At 34.4% G+C, this 17,192-nt stretch overlaps 3 protein-coding genes across 4 annotated transcripts in view; 1 reads left to right on the top strand and 2 right to left on the bottom strand.

Moving 5' to 3' along the window:
• Positions 1 to 476: 476 nt before the first annotated feature.
• Positions 477 to 6,962, bottom strand: LOC132697449 (D-3-phosphoglycerate dehydrogenase). The gene is made up of 5 exons (XM_060662978.1): positions 6,503 to 6,962; positions 2,969 to 3,126; positions 2,308 to 2,527; positions 1,364 to 1,496; positions 477 to 891 (listed from the first exon to the last, which is right to left on the bottom strand). Exons 1-5 carry the CDS (start codon positions 6,629 to 6,631, stop codon positions 533 to 535), a joined length of 999 nt encoding a protein of 332 aa, XP_060518961.1. The 5' UTR covers positions 6,632 to 6,962; the 3' UTR covers positions 477 to 532.
• A 1,846-nt stretch (positions 6,963 to 8,808) lies between these two features.
• The window catches only part of LOC132697444 (junctophilin-2), a 29,651-nt gene continuing 21,267 nt past the window's right edge, over positions 8,809 to 17,192 (top strand). The window contains exons 1-3 of one of the 2 annotated variants that reach the window (XM_060662967.1): positions 8,809 to 10,043; positions 10,103 to 10,629; positions 10,711 to 11,304. In XM_060662967.1, coding sequence (XP_060518950.1) covers positions 11,048 to 11,304 — 257 coding nt within the window. In that variant the 5' untranslated portion in view covers positions 8,809 to 10,043; positions 10,103 to 10,629; positions 10,711 to 11,047. Of the gene's footprint in view, positions 10,044 to 10,102; positions 10,630 to 10,710; positions 11,305 to 17,192 lie in introns of those variants that run through there. The other variant, XM_060662971.1, reaches the window with a different exon arrangement.
• LOC132696203 (cilia- and flagella-associated protein 251-like) lies at positions 15,698 to 17,088 on the bottom strand. The gene has a single exon (XM_060660911.1). It carries the CDS (start codon positions 17,078 to 17,080, stop codon positions 15,698 to 15,700), a length of 1,383 nt encoding a protein of 460 aa, XP_060516894.1. The 5' UTR covers positions 17,081 to 17,088.

Genomic DNA, 17,192 nt, shown 5'->3' with positions numbered 1-17,192 from the left:
ATTTTAAATCATTAAAGCTAACATTTTTTGCTTGTCGATTAAGAACTTTCTGTACGTTTGGAAAAATTTTCCCGTAAAAAAAAATTAATAATGTGGATACATAAGTTCACCTTGTCCAAATTATCTGCTCCGCCTTGGTAGTTAATTCCAGAATTTAGTTTTGCAATATCCCCAGATAATATGAAATTGGACTTTCCCTGTCTATGCCTATTATAAAAATTTTATGTCTATCGAGTTGTTTATAGTGAAGTTTTACAATAATTTTCGTCTAAATTATTTCTTATAATTATGTTTTACAGCTTTATTTCGTTTATCGTAGTTCCAATTTACTTAATTTTTTGTGATTTCAATGTTTTTATCAAGTTTACCTTTTCAGTCTCTTTTTATATTTAAGAGATTTAAAGAATCATGTCGTTTACTTTTTCTAAAAAGAAATAGGGAAAGGAACAATAGCTAAAACGTCCAAAATTTTTCTGTTTTGTTAAAGATATATTTAATCGCTGGGTACAAGTTTAATAAATAATTAACTGATCTATAGGTTAAGCTTAGCGAGCACGTTTCGATTCACTATACCGGGTGTTTCCGTGTACTCTGTACTGATCCCTTTTAGAGCGATAAATTGCTCAGCGATTTCGACTGCTACTCGTATCTGAGCTTCAGCGGTACTTGCGCCAAGGTGAGGGGTGGCAACTACTTTTTCATGTGCAATTAATTCCAAAGTGACTGGACTCTTAGGAGGCTCTTCTTCGAACACATCTAGGGCCGCTCCTCCACACTGTCCCGACTTAAGTGCGGCAAGTAGATCTGGTTCACTAATAATTCCACCTCGCGCTACGTTTACTATTTTGACACCTTTTTTGCAGATCTTAAATACGCTTTCGTTTATCATATCTGAAAAAAAGGCAAAAGTTAATCATTTGCCTCTACTTTTAATAAACTAATTGTATTGTTTCCAGATGTTCATATTATTCGCTTAGCTAACGTTTGCAGCAATATATTTGTTATGTAGTATAAAACTAAAGAACTAACTGAAATTATACAATATTTAATTTTATTGCATACTTCAAAATATTACATGATCCCTACAATTTAAACTATCGAACATTTTACTTTATAAGATAGGTAAGTTAAGACCCAATAACAGAAAATACTGGGTACGCTTAGAAAGCGAGATAAACTTAATGGTTGGTTTGAGTGAAACTACGCTGATACGCCATCTTCCTCTTTTACAAAAATTTTATGCAATCGGCTACAATCACCAGTTTGATAGATGCACTGGTTTTCGGATTGTCGGATTGTGGTAAACTTTACTTTTTCTAAATACAGTTGCACGAAATATTTGAAAAAGTTATTGGTTACTTACTTCTGGTGGCTGGAATTAGAGGCGTGTGAACGGTTATGTAATCTGCAAGCGTCCATATTTTTTCTAAGGGCAAAAATTCAACGTTGAACTTTTTGGCGTCCTCTGCAGAGACCAATGGATCGTAACCTATCGTCTGCAAATGCATAAAATCTATTTTAATGTTTCAAAAATTACCATTTTTTCATTTATTAATAAAATGAATTGAGATATATGCTAGAGTGATGACTTGAAATTAATTAATTGCTTAACACTTGTTTCTCTTGAAATAATTTAGTAATATACTCGCCGATGGGAAGGATACTCATACTATGAGCTAAATAGATCTAGGCTCATGCCGATTATGGATTACTGCTCCTTTACTACGCCGTCAACAAAGCAAAGGTCGAGGATTCATAAAAAAAAATTGTAATTTGCAAATTGTTTTTCTATTTTTTAAAGTCAGGATAAAATTCGGATTTTGCGTATATGTGATAAAAAACAAAACTCTTATTCTAAACTTAATTTGGTTACGTAATAGCACTACTTTCTGTTCACAAACAGAAGGAAGCAAGACACCTGTTCTAGGGGGAGTAACGCTGAAGTCAGCTCTGTAGGTGATTCGAGCTCATGAGGGCTTGATTCAGGAGAACAAGAAACAATTAAAGAGGTACTGTACTTCTTCAGGAGTATAGAGCTCTTGCGGGGAGAGCGAGTCAAGGTGTGTGCGCATAGTGATCGGGAATGTCCTAACGCAACAGGCACATCGCAGGTGGAAATAGAAAGGAATAGAATAATAGAAATGCAGTAGCGACATATCTGCATTTGCGTTCAAATCACTGACTGATTTCGTCCAAAATACGTTGAGTAAATTTTCAGCATTGGAGTGGAAATCCAGATTTGTTTAGACAATACTCATACCGAGGCCTATACCAATACGATTAAACAATTTTCCGCTAACAGTTTACCTTCATTCCCCAAGATTGCATTCGGAGAGCCACTTCCCTCCCGATTCTTCCCAATCCTACAATGGCTAAGGTTTTGCCGGAGAGTTCGCGCCCCGCATATAGTTTTCGGTCCCATTTTCCGCTTTTGAGAGATAAATTGGCGGCAGAAACATTTCTAGCGAGATTCGTGATCAAAGCGCAAGTTAGTTCGCAGGCGCTAATAGCATTTCCTGATGGGGCACTGTGAATCAAAAAAAATTAATCAGATTAAAAAATATATCGACAGAAAACGGCAAGCGTATGCGAAATAGGAGCTATTTTTAATACAAGTGAACCAAATATCTGACGTGCAACGAAAAGAAATGGTAATCATTTTTTGCACAAGGGTGACGGTCAATAACGCAAATGAAGGAAGCGAATATATAAAATTTGCTTTACAATGAAGTCAAACAGGCGTTGCCAAGACACAGTGCACACAAATCGGGCGATAAGGTCACGTGCTGTACCTGTATTTAATTTGTCTCTAAAACCACTCTTTTTTCAAAAAAGAAAATTACATTTGTCTTAAATGATATAATTAAATATGTAAATCAGTTGAATAAGTTATTGTAGTTTAACAAGTTCGTATTCCGAGTCACTTTCTTATCGATAACAGTTATTCTCGACTAATAGACTAACTTACTTTAGCACAATGACGTTATTTTCTGTAGCGGAATTGACGTCGATGTTGTCCACTCCAACTCCAGCTCTGCCGATCACTTTTAACCTTTTTCCAGCCGCGGCCGAAATGATTTCTGCAGTAATTTTTGTATCAGATCGCACGATAACCCCATCATAGTGCTGAAACGAAGAAAATATATTTTTTTTAAGTAAGCAATAAGAGTACCCAGAACATTTATTTAAAAAAATATTAAGGCAGAATAAAACGTGACAAGGATTTTTTCATGTGGTGTAAGTTATTAATCCAGAAAAAAATCCATACAAATTAATAGTATATCAAGCAACAAGTGCGGTACACGTCATTTGACTCACGAGTTTATTTGACACGAGCGGAGCGAGTTTTTATTAAACGAGTGAGTTAAAAAATTTACCGAACGTGTTGCATACTATACTTTTTCTACGTCCGTTAGTTTTTGGGTACATTTTCGCAAATCAGCACGAATACACAATGTCAAAATTCGAAGCGTGGGAAATATCTCCGAAAACATCCGATTGCTCCCAAATCCGTGCGGTAAAATCTCGGAAATGTCCGAAGTGGCTCGGATTCATGGGAAACGAAACTGACGTGGTAAAGTGACGCTTCCCGGACGCTAAATCGATGGGTAATTAGATATTTTACAGACGGGAGTAGAAAAACACTTTTTTTAGAATAAATTTGTTGAATAAAAAACTTTAGTCAGCGACTTAAGTAAAAATATAAAATTCATAGTTGCAAATTTTTGAACATTTAATGAATATTCACTGGGCTTGTTTTAAAATCAAATCAAAGTTTAAATTTAACATGTATTAAAATTGAAACTATAATAGTGAGGTGTAAGTTATACATAATACCAATGCTTGAGCTAAAATTCAAATTTTATTGCGTTCAAGTGCCTGATGGATTTCGATGTTTATAATTTTAAGAATGTTAGCAGTGATCGTCTAACCAACTTAAATACAACAACAATTAATTCGACCAATTTAACTTCAAAATATTTATCTACTTTAAACCAGCTAAAATCATCATTTCGTAATAAGATCCATAAAAGCGAAATTAACGACTTTTCTTTGGCAAGCGGCTAAATCGCGTTTTTATAGTTACACCAACCGCCAGAATACCTTCTGAAAATAAATTCCACATTTCGCATACTATCGATAGGTAGGTAGGATTTTACCTGTATTTCCTATATACCAAAAATTAAACACTAGTGATTTATAAAGAAAACTGTTGGAAAATACATAAAATTCCTCCGCTAGGGTTACAGTAAAATGATAAATCTCCCGTCATTTTAGCAGATACTGAATAATTTATTGGATAAAAAACTTAAATGCTTTGCCCTTGTTTAAATAAATCAGCTAAAACTTAGAGCAGGCATTCGCATGAATTTGCCTAACACCTTGTACACCATTTAAATTTGGACCGGATTGGTAAACGAAGTGTAAAAAAAAACTACAAAGGTGTGGGCAACGTAAACGGGCCTGATTTTTTTTAATTTTGACTTACGTAAAAAAAACAAAAATTAATTATATTTTTAAAAATTGAAATAAGTCAATCACCTATGTATGTGTGTGGATCATAATTAAAAATTAAATAGACTTTCTAACCTTTTGTGCAATTGCTTTAAATAGCGATTCTTAGTGTGTTGTTTGTTTATTCGATTTATTTTTGTGTCCGTAAAATAAGACTTTTTCGGAAGGAATACTAGAAGTTAGATGTATATAGCCTTATTTCATACGAGACCTACAACAGACAACAACTTGAAAACGGGTTTCATTGATCTGGAAAAAGATACTATTAAATTTATATATAAATATTTCTCACATGTAAATATTCCCATAAAAGCAGTATAATTATCGAAAAATTACCAGCAATAATTGCAGGAAGCAATAAAAAATTATTTATCAGAAATCGATAACATCACATCAAGCAACTGATGAAATGTTGATTTAAGTAAATTTTCCTACGGCAACGTAATTTTTAAAATTCTTCAAAAAATGGGCAATTTATAATAAATTCCACAATTTTTTATTTTTGAAGTCACTCCGTATTAACTGCAATTTATAAAAATAAAATAAATATAATAATATAAAAAAAATTAAATTGTATTGGGGAAATATTGACATCAATCACCTTCATATATTAAAATCAATTAAATTTAATTTGATTAATAGAACAACATACATTTTGGAGCGTTTGAAAAAACTGCTAATAACAAAGAGTTCGAATGATTGCTGTGTCAACAATACTATGACGATACGTTTACGAAATTTTTATATCACTAGTAGAGCATTTTATTTCCATTTTTAGAGATCTATATACAGGGTAGTTCACTACTGCGGAATTCTTTTATATCTCCATTTTTAGCCAAAAACTTTAAATACAAAAGTTGTTTGTTTAAAAGTGCTTCCTTATGTTAAATGGAACTCCCGGTAAATTATTTCATTATTGTATTGCTGACAAAACTTCATGGTTGCTATTGGTTTTCGTATACGCAATTTCAATAGTTTCTTCGATATACTGATAATTTTAAAAATCTTCACTGCGCCATTTAATCATTTTTGACTAGTCGTAATTACCTGTATGTCGGTGTCCAAAACTTACGAACCAATTACATCTTTTTCAAATCTGCAAAACCTCATTTTTCAAATATGGGATCAATAAATTGACACTTTTCTTATTATTTCATATCGTCTATCAAAAGTCAATAAAACCTCAAAATTCTTTCTAGTTAGTCTAGATTTTGACAAAGGTGTAAAGGGACTCTAATACTGGGCATCCAGAAGTTCCGATTTGTACTCCGCGGCTGTATAAAAGAACTAGTGTGCTCTAGGTCTGTACAAACTAGAAAGGAATTATAAAATTGTGTTAACGATGCTATTACAAAGCTAAACGCAGATTCAAATGTTATTCTATTCTAATGGTTTCGTTCAATATCAATTTCGAAAGCATCATTCTTCTGTTCCCCGCATTTACTACCAGTCAAAAATAGTCAAATTTTTGAATTAACCAAGATCGCGAAGAAACTATTGAAATTAAGTATAAAGAAACCATTAAGAAAATTAAAAAATGAAGTAACATACCCGGTGTTGAGAAACAAAATATTTTCATTACATGCAGCACTTTCAACTACTTTCATATTTAAAATTTTTCTCTAAAATAAACTCTTATGGAGATAAAAAAGAATTTCGCATTAGGTAGCTGTCCTGTGTATAGAAAATAACTGTAAAATAGTTCTTATCTAAAACTCCTTGTACCTAACGTTAATCTGCGGGATATAAAAATACAATAATAAAAATACAAAAAATAAAAATCATTTGAGTCGCAAATGTTCTTACCACTGTAAGTTATACCTTTGCAAAAACAGTATCGCACGACGCTGCGTATTTTTCCGCGTGTCGCTGCGAACTATCTGTCACGCGTACCCAAGCTCGAGATGTTTTGTTAACGATTTGGGCATTATTTGTTAGCTGATGCACTTCAATGAAAAATATACTAAAACTAATATGTGAGAATTACCTTAACTAAGTCGATTAATTCTTCTTTTGATAATTTATATTTACAGTCGACTTGGACGGAATGTTCCTTCAGAAGCTGAATGCAAGCAGAGTCCACTGCATCGGCGATCAGTACTTTTTTAATGTCCATTTTGTGGTGCGTTGTGCGCAACTCCGGTGTAGTTACTGACGGGTACCGCTCGTCATATTATATCGTCGAACCGGAGCTGGTTTTGCAGAGTACAAAATAAGTCAAAGAGCAAAGCAACGCAATATTCTGGTTATCTTATCACGGAATGTGGACCGTAAATATCCCCGGGGGGCATACGACAAGACGTGTTCCATAGCCGTGCGCTTCTTTTTTAATTCAGGTTAAAATTTAATAATAGTAAATCATACTACAAACACAATAAAACAAAGCAATATTCAGACAAAACTGAAAACTGCAATTGACTAAAGCACATTCAACTTATGAAAGCACTTTGAGAAAACGGAAAGAAAGCAACTCCTCGACATGCAATGTACAGTTCTGTTGATTTAATGGATTTCAAAATGTATTTATTTGTTCATTTTTTTTAAAAAAACGATTTATCTCGTCTCACATATTGGCGAATTTGGTTAAAAATCATTGATTTCTTTAGTTGTTCTTAAATAAAAAGCACGCACGATGAGTTATAAATCTTAGTGGTGCTCCACGTTTCGAGGTACATTTATTTTTCGTTGTTTATGGTTTTAAAAGCATTAAAAAAATGTTGAGCGCGGTCATATCTTGTTACAAGAACTGCTATAGATAAATTAATATAATTTTTCAATTCTTCTATTAAATTTTGCTTCCAGAATTATTATCGGAAATTAAGCAGTATTAAAAGGAGAATTAAAATAAAAGACAAAATAAATGAAAAAGTTGTTTTCTAACGAATTAAAAATATATAGCAGTTATATCGAAAATATTTTTGATTAATTACAATTATGTTATCACATTTATTTGTTGCTGCAATTTTCACTGTAATCAATTTTGTCACACTCTCGACAATATTTGTAGACTAGGTATACATTTATTCTGGATGGTTTCACACTTTGGCTAAAGGTCACTGACCATGATTTCATTTCATTTATTTCATGTATTTTATGAACCTTACAAATGTTTACTAAATGCCAAATTGGAAGAGGCTGGTTCGTTTTTTAATGAAACACCCTTTATTTCATTTTCATCATCTTTAATAATGAAATGTTAATTATATAATGTTTGTAGCATTTCCTCAAGTGGCCTTGGAAATAATTTACTTAATTATAATAAACACGTTTCATTATTCTGGGCTATACCTACATTTTATTTAAAATAGTTATATGAAATGTCTTAATTATATGTTCCAAACATTTTTAGAAATTCGTGAGACTAATTGATGAAATGTTACAAACATTTACATCGTAACCCTACAGATATAAATGAACTTTATCCTAATCATGATAAGATATTGCAACAAACAATGCTGATCGCTTTGGTAATTCTATATTTCTCTTAAAAGAATTCTTTTCGTTGTCATTTAGTTATTCACTTCCGATTGTGTAATATATCTCCAAAGATATATTGGGATTTCATAAATTGTTGTTTGGATTATTGATAAGTCACTTGCGCACATGCAACGTAAATTTGGTAATCTTGTTTTGAGGTTCCTCAAAATTTTGTATTCAGGGGCGGCACGCGATCTGCTAGTCGCTAAAGAACAACAGCCAGTATGAAAATATTTGTCAGTTTTGTTTTTTTTTCTACTTCTTAGTAGAAAATACCTAATTAGTCACTGATTTGTTAAACACCCGCTCCGCTCGTGTTAAAACGAACTAGTGAGTAAAATGGCGTCTCTCAGATTTAATAGAGGAACGGCAATTATTTGTATTGGAGTGTGTTGAAAAAAAAAAGCGCCTTATCTGTTATTGTTTTTTTGAGCTTCCAAGTATATTCCCCTATTCCCTCTGAATTCAAAAAGGGTAATTTCATGTTTTAGTCATATGAAAAGTATCAGATCTTGTTACCCGTGTAGTACGTAAATTCAAAAGCGATTCTTCTTACTATCCGATTAGATACATTATCCATTTCATCTTCATCAACATGAATGATTTGTAGTGTAGTTGCGCATTTTCGCGGTATAAAACACTTACAACCAGTTGTACTAGTTTTAAAAGCACATTCAATATCCGTCAACGTATTAGGTAATTCTTAGTAAATAACTATGTCATTTTCAGATCAATGAGAGATTTAAACAAAATACGTGTGCACTTTGATTGTCTAATACAGAATTTGACATTGATTCTCTCAAATCTCGCAGATCCCACTCAATTAATTCCGCAACCTTGATCCCGCAGCATCACAGAAGGATCCCGCATTTGCGGGATTGGATTCACTAATGGGGATTCGAAAACGAATATGGGGTAACTGAGATAAACCTATAGAAACATTTCGAATTAAATTTTTTGAACTACAAGGACCTCTCGAATTTCATCATTTCATCAGAATTATAATGCCTTTATAACGGACTCCGTCATTAATTTTGTCTATTGTTTATTAGTCCAAAATCGCAGCCCCTTATAGAACACCCTGCCGAGCAGACCCTTATCCGTAACCATTCCAGGATCGTCCTATGAATTTATCTATCTACACTAACAAGCGGGATGTAAGTATGTTTTCAATCCTTTTCGCCTCGCAATTCTTGAAACATGTACATAAAAAATTAGTAAAAAGTAACTGCTCCTACTTCCCCTTCCCCATCCCCGTCTTCTAAAGTGTCATTATGTTCGACAACCATCTCCATTCCGTCTTCAAATTCTGCGCGTTTTTCCATGTCGTCTTCTAGCAGGGGAACACGTGCTTCATTCCACGGTCTCCATATTTTAAAGTGTAACAGTAAACACAGGAACCTTCAAAAAATCTTTAATTGTCAGATTCTAATAAATAAATTCTGTATTCTTATAACGTACGTTTACCTACCGCGGATATAATCTGTTGTCTGTAGTCTTAAACAAGACTGTTGTTGTTTACAAATCGAAGAAGAATATTCGTTACGGTCCATCTCAGGCAAGCCCTACTTAATGCAGACCTACTTAAAACGTATTTTTGGTTGTAGAGGTTTTTTCAAAACTGAAAAAATGTAATGTAGCGTCCATGTAAAAATTCATGGTCATGATACGAACGAATAAATAAAACGAAACGCCATATGAGATTTTTGACTTCAACAAAAATTACAAATAATAAAAATGTATTTCTAGATTTTTTTATAAATTAGCTTATTAAGGAGAAAAGATTGAAACCAAAAATTTCAGAAAGTGAAACCAATTATTTTAATTTCATTACGGAATATTATCGACGTCATTGATACGGAACTTGGCCCTAAATTGAGGTACCCTGTACTTCGTACCTATTCTAAACTTGACCTGGAAGAGAAACCCGGCTAAAAAGTCAAGAGTCTGGTGACTTTAATTTTGCATAGTCGAATATCTGCTGAGTTGGCGTTTGTTTGACAACGGTGAAAGCATAGAACTTGTTCAGAAATGGGAGTTTAACAAATCAGGTATTACCATCTGTTAAGAATTTTGACCTAAATTCCTTGTTGACTGAGCCACATTACAGAAACAACTGTTTTAACCAAGTTTTCCACATGACTGAAAACAAAATGTGAATGATTGTGAATTGCGGTATGTAAAGAATAGAAATTTTGTTTCAGATGGAAAATATATATTATGGCAAGTGAAACTGTGAGTTGTTGTCCAAATAACTTTTTATACATTTTGCTTTGGATTGATTAGAATACATTTACAGATTACAGTTAGGAGAGCTCACTGCGGCGCAGAAGGTTTATTGTGACTCCTTTCACGGATCCACAGCATTATGTAGTGTCGTCTCTGATTTGGTTACGCGCAGGGTGGAAGCGTACTATTGATAAGCCTTCACCGTTTCCAGTTTAATGTTTTTGATACTTCTTCCGATACCCTCTTTAGCCTACAGTCAACTATTACCAAGTATCTGGTTTTGTCTCTGCATTTCTGAGAATTTTGAAAGCGTGAAAATGTTAGTTAATGTTAATTGCTCTAACTGTTGCTTCATTTTGCTTATGTCAAGCTGAGGGCTGAAGCTGTTGTCATTTGTGAAATGTAAAGGTTAGTTCGCCTTCCTGAATGGAAAAAATATGCGTTCAATTAGAAATTTTCCTTCACACTGAAAATATGCATTATTTCAAGTTGAGACGAAGTGTGAAATTATGAGCTTCGTCGGACACGAGGTCCAACAAGGCGATACGAAATTTCGCATGAATGGTACGCAACCAACAATTATAGCGTCGTGTCGATCTGGAAAGGACGTCGACGCGCCGAGGCGCTGTTAGCGGCGATCCGTTGGCCGGGTCTGGATATGCCAGCGTCAACTGTGACCCAGTATCGCGACGACCTGCGTTTGCGGAAGCAGCGTCGAACTGCGCGGTATGCGAAGATGACAAGTTTCCCTTTTTCGCGAAGGTCATCACCATCAACGATTCAAGGGACGATTGGTCGTTGCCTAGTTCGTTAAATTTCGCGTAAAATGCAACAACAACAGCAAGCCGACGATGGCTTCAACGCAGGGAGTTTGGCAGCTACGGGAGCCACGGGCACCGCATCTAATAAAAGCCAAGTAAATGGCGGTCGTTTTGATTTCGATGATGGCGGAACATACTGCGGCGGATGGGAGGAGGGAAAAGCCCATGGACACGGTGTGTGCACGGGTCCGAAAGGCCAAGGCGCGTACAGCGGTTCTTGGCATTACGGTTTCGAGGTGTCGGGGGTCTACACTTGGCCTAGGTAAATTTATTTTCAGTGTCTGGACGGGGTTACAATCATTAGGTACCAATAATAGCCAAAGAAGCGGCTCTCTCCTGCTCGTTATTTCACGCCACGTAGAAATTCGATTCAAAGCTTGACGGAAACTACGGCATCGCTACGTAAACTTAAAGGTTTAAATAGAATGGATGATCACTAAAAGGCAAGCAATGCGTGAGCCCTCGATTCTCTGCTTGATTAATTTGGGAGTTAACAGTACTGTCGGCAAATTTGATATATTATGCAAGTTAAGTTCAAAATTGGACAACGACGCGTTTCAACGAGTGAAAGTGTTTTTTTTTCGCGTTGACTGTTCGGAAAATCTTGCACCTTATAATTGGTTATGAAAGTTTCCAAATAGGGGCGATACAAACTGCTCCTTATTTTTCTCTTACAAAATTGTTTAATACAATATTCCAAATAAGCTATTCTATATTGCTATTACAATCAATACGGCCCATTCTCTTTATGTAAATGTATAAATTTTCGACTACTTTGAAATTGATTGGGTTCTTCGAATATAATAACAAAGCGTTAGGAATTAAACCAGGTTAACACTTGTTGACACTTTCTGAATTGCTCGGACTTTTTTGTAAACCTTTAGAAGTTTTATACCGTTTTGCGTCTGTAATTTAGGGAATCTATGGTCTCATTTTTTTTCGAATTGCCTCCTCGATTATTTTTAATTTTCTCATCCAAATAACAAAACTTCTAATTCGGTTATTCTTTTTATGCAAAAAACGTCTTAAATGTTCTCTAGAAGAGTAATAACAACGCGATGAGAAAACAACAGACAAAACACTAATATATACCTAAATTTGTGTTCATTACAATAGTAAAGCCTTTTGATATATATCTAAATTTAAAGTTCTGTCTAATGGATCACATTATTTGTAATCGAAAATTTGTAAAGTTCAACTTACTATTTGACGTTAAACTTGTCAACTTCAACTTATTTTAATACGCAGTGATTAAGCCGAGACTTTTAATTTTTACCATCAGTTCGTAATTTTGAATTTTACAATATTTTTTTTACTCGCGTCACAAATAACATTTTTTATCAATTTACAAGGTTATTTTTCTTGGGTTGATGTACGATTGCAAAACTTCATATTTAATCAGCAATATTTCATATAGAGTATCCCAGAAATGTGCATTTTTGTGCAATTCTTCCATATTTAATTGAAAATTGAAAAATATTTAATTGAAAACGTGCTAGCAGAAAGAACTGTGTTTCATTTATTGGTACCGCATTTTAAAAAAAATAACGCGCTTTACTGACGCGTGGGATCCCTCACCCCCGGACTTTCCAATTAAAGTAGCACATATTTAAGGTAACAAATTTATTTATGAGATTACTCCAGATGCGTCACACATTATTCACTGTTTCCAATGATGAACGAATGATTGCGTTGCTTAACGGGTTCCTATTTAGTCGGCTATTTTAAGGTTATTATATTTAATTTATTGAGTTGGTGATGCCTCGAAGGTAAGAGAGTTAAATACTGCATCCGCGGTAGGAAGTAGTTATTTTTAGTACAAGTGAACCAAGTATGCCATTTTCTTACGCTTCGCTTCATTCGTGTGGCCAACCGGAGAATGACAAAGAGTGCTGACGTGTGCTCTCAAGGCTCGGCTCAACATGATTGAATTTTTACAATTTAAAAAGATATTTTTTCTTAAAAACAAATAATTTTTTTAATATTAGACGCTTGCGTAATTTTCGTCGCCGTGAGGTAATGATTTACCAATTTTTAACGGTTGTTCTGTGCCTTGGTAAGACGCACCCGGTTATTGTATGACTTCAATAGCCTGAAATCGAAAACAAGCCAATCGCCGCGAGCGGAGATCAAACTTCTTTAAGTTATAACTAAAACGATACAGGAATTCTGGATCATTTGCAAGCTCCTATGATTAGTTATGTCTAAAGGCTTTATTAACTCTTATGATTATATTATATGTATTATTTCTTTTAACAATCAATACCATTTTTTTGGTGCAGCACTAAAACTCTTTGTAAGTTAAATCGCCATTTTCATAATTTTTAAAAATTGTTAAGAAGCATTGTGAATCGCGTTCTGCCAAGAATAGGCGAACGATTTAGTGTGCTTCATATATCAGTCAGTGAATAATATATGCGATGATGGTAAGCATACCGGAAGAGCTGGGCAAGGCCCACCAAAACGACCGAAGGGTTTTTGCTTTATGATAACAAGACAGTTTGGAAGCCTGGAAAATATTCGATAACGACATTTAGCATTTTTCCCAGAGATCCAACGTCATTGCTCATCATAGAGTCAAGTTAAATTTTACCAGGGAACTCGTGAATTGGAGAGAAAATATATTAAGAAACTATAGACTAGTTATTAAAAGGGCATGGCAATTTGGGATGGTTTGGCATTAAAACGTCCTTTAAAATATTATTTTAAGTTTACTGAATAAAAAGTTTAAATTACCAAATAACGAAGAAAACAACCAGCTAAACTCAAAGCTAGATGCTCAAATTGATTTAAACTCTCTTAGAGACACTAGTGAGAACACGTAATTTCTATTCTAAGCTATATGATCAGAACTGTAAAAATTAATGTAAAAAATAGCTTTAATAAATATCGTTTTCACTCATAATAGTAAGAAATAATTACAGACCTTATTAAAAGAATAATATATCCGATAAGAAAAATGGTTAGCAACTGTGTAAATATTTGTAAATATGATATTCGCTTGGGTGGTTTTCCAAAAGTCTATTTGTAAAGATGTACCTACAGACAAATAGCTTTTATTTATAGAAATTTTTCGTTAAGACCGCTGACTCTAGGTACCCAATTAAAAAACAAATAGATAAAACACACATAAAAGACCAAAATATTTTAAGTTCACGAGACTATTAATTTTTTGGATACTAATCAATTCGTCTTTAGAAGTATTTTATCGACACAAAGGCTGCAGCAGTCAATTATTTCTCAGAGCATTTTCAGGAAAAAGCTTATATTTCAGCTCCATTAAGCCTATTAAGTCTATAGCCGTTCATCACATGTTGAGTTTAGAAGAGCAATTTTGTAGGCCTCTATCTGGCACCAAGTACCTCAGTGGTGCGGTCGTTACGTTCGGTTTGCTATACATTAATGGTCCTGGGGGCGCAGTCCGCGATAAGTAAATAAGTTTAGTGTACACCAAACTGGCAGACCTTTTTTAAAAATTATTTCATAAATAAAAACTGTGTCCTATAGAACTTTTGACTAGTCTTAATAATACACAAATTTAGTTCAAAATTGGGGTTAGATTTATATTCTGATTGCATACTCCAGGTATGGGAACAAATATTTATTGCTAAACAAAAGCATGAGGCTTTATAAATTTATAAAACAGGTAATAATTCTTATACTACGGGCTTTTGGATATCACTCTGAATGCAAACTTTCACAGTCCCTGACAACATTACTAACGCACTCTCACCTCGTTTTAAACTTTGAACTGTTTAATTTGTTTGCCATTTGGTTTAAATTTTTATTTTTGTTGTCGTTATATATGGAAATCGTTGCTTTTCTGTATTAGATGAACAATGTATTATCGGGAACGTTTTGATTAAGGATAATTTATTAGATGTTACGTTAAGGGAATGGGCGATCTATTAAGAATTATTAAATCTGGTCAAAATAAAATGTAGCCGAAATTAATGATATAAGTTGTGCAGACAGCTTTTAACATCCGTATATCGGCCATGTCGCCACCACACATTAAGCGGAATAATTCGAATGCAAGATCCTATTTTATTCTGAATGCTAAACTCTATTTTTAAATCGGCCGGTTCATACTGAGCGATTCTCTGGTATTATATTAGAGTTCCCTTTTTCTCTTGCTGTAAATATTGCGCTGGCGATACTTTTTTTTGGTTTGTTCTATAATATAGTATATTTAAGTTATGCTGGGGTTATATATTATATATTTTTGTACGTGTGTGTCAATACGATAATTCCAAAACTAACCAAAGTTCTAAGTACTAAAAGGGCCAGCAAATTTGGGATGCACTGAAACTAGGATATATAGAAAATTCTCTAGGTTAATTCATATGCACAACCATATTTGGCAACATGTCTTGAGCAAAAGTTAAATGTAAACGTAACTGATAGTCAATTTCTCATCGAGCCCTGAATCAATAATCATATTAAGTGTCCTTTGTGACTAGGCCAAGAGCTGGAAGCAAGGAGTGTCATTTGTTACATGAACATAAAATACGTTTACATTTTATTTTTTCTTAGTTATTTCTTAGACCTCAATTCGAATGCAATTTGGCATGCTGTATAAATACTAACTTAAAAACGCAAACTATGTTTTCAGTATTATATTACAATAAATATTTAACAGACAGAAGTTTCGTCTAATTATCATGGGTTTTATGGCCACACTTAAACATCTTTCTCAGAAGAGATTGCAGTTCCTTTGTTGTCAACAACGGCACTCCTTTCTTAGCTTTTAATACTGGTATAAATAATGTGTCCACTCCATCTAGTTGTTCAAAGTGGCGTATGCAACTGCAGTCCTCACTATTTTCTTCTTCAGAAGAAGAAGATTTGGGTTCTAATGTAACTGGAAGAGGAGGACAAGTTGGTTTATTATCTTCCACTTTCTTTCTCAGGTTCGAAGAACTAAGGTAACTGCTTTTCCCATCATCCTGATTTTTTCTATCCTCTTCTGTCGCGGAAGATTCGCTTGATGATTTATCGGCACTTTCGTTTGAAGAAGAAGATTGATTGCTTTTACCCACATGTTTTGCATCGTGTTCTAAAACCCCACTGTCGTTGTTTCCATAAAGTTCTCCAAACTCTGAAGACGACGAACTGGAATTTCCATCTTCGTCGGAATTTAATGATGGTAATTTAGGCGAGCCGATTGGTTTCTTCTCTTCAAGTGACTCTTCTTCTTGCTCAGAATCTCCTCGGTCTGCTGAATTTTCTGAGGCACTGTTTTTGTCGTCGTTTTCTTCAGACTCCAACGTTTTATCGTTTTTACCATTCTTTCGTTCATCAAATTCTGTCGATTTATCTGCTTGCGGTTTGTCCTTTCCATCTTCTGATGAATCTAGTTCTTGATCAGATTCCTCCTCCGTATTATGGGAGACGTCGTCCTTTACTTCATCATCAGATTCTGCCGATAATGCATGTGACTCAGAGGAAGACTCTTGGGATGAATCTATTTCTTCTTCTGTCTCCTCCCTTGTATTATGGCAGTCTTTTACTTCGTCTTGCTTTTTTTCTTCGGATTCTTCCGATGACGATGACGAATGAATTGATCTTAGTTTGTCCTCTTCTTCTTCATGTTCTGAAGAACATTTTTCAGGTTCTGCATCGTCATGGTTTACTTCGCCAGAAGAATGTTCGTGGGACTGTTCTAGCGATGAAGCATCAAACGAGTTGTTTTCATTGCATTCTTCTGATCTATCAGGAAGTTCAGGAATAGATTCGTTGCTTGTACTATCAGAATCACTCTCACTTGATCCATGTGAGACTTTAATGTGTTTAGGTATATTTACTTTTGGACAAACCGGATCTTTCTGATTACTAATCAAGTGCGTTATTATCTCGAGCATATGGCCCAACAAGCAAGATTGCTCAGAAGGTGAGATAACAAGGCCCTTGCACTGGCATTTTTTGGTTTTCGCCGGCGCAGCTCGAATTATATTCGACGAAATCAACAGAACCAGAACGCACAGTTGTAACCCAAACACTTGCATATTTTTTGCCACAGTGGAAACTCTACGCATACTTTACTCCTTATATTGCCCGCGGATAAAAATATTTTCATATTAGTTCAAGTACAACGGACAAGGAAAAATATTTAATTCAAAAGGTTGCGGTAATACGTTGACCCCATTG

The sequence above is a fragment of the Cylas formicarius genome, unplaced genomic scaffold (genome assembly GCF_029955315.1).
Source record: "Cylas formicarius isolate icCylForm1 unplaced genomic scaffold, icCylForm1.1 PGA_scaffold_1__22_contigs__length_36826433, whole genome shotgun sequence".
Taxonomy (NCBI): domain Eukaryota; kingdom Metazoa; phylum Arthropoda; class Insecta; order Coleoptera; family Brentidae; genus Cylas; species Cylas formicarius.
Note: the sequence above shows the minus strand (reverse complement) of the source record. Positions and strands in the feature narration are given on the sequence as shown.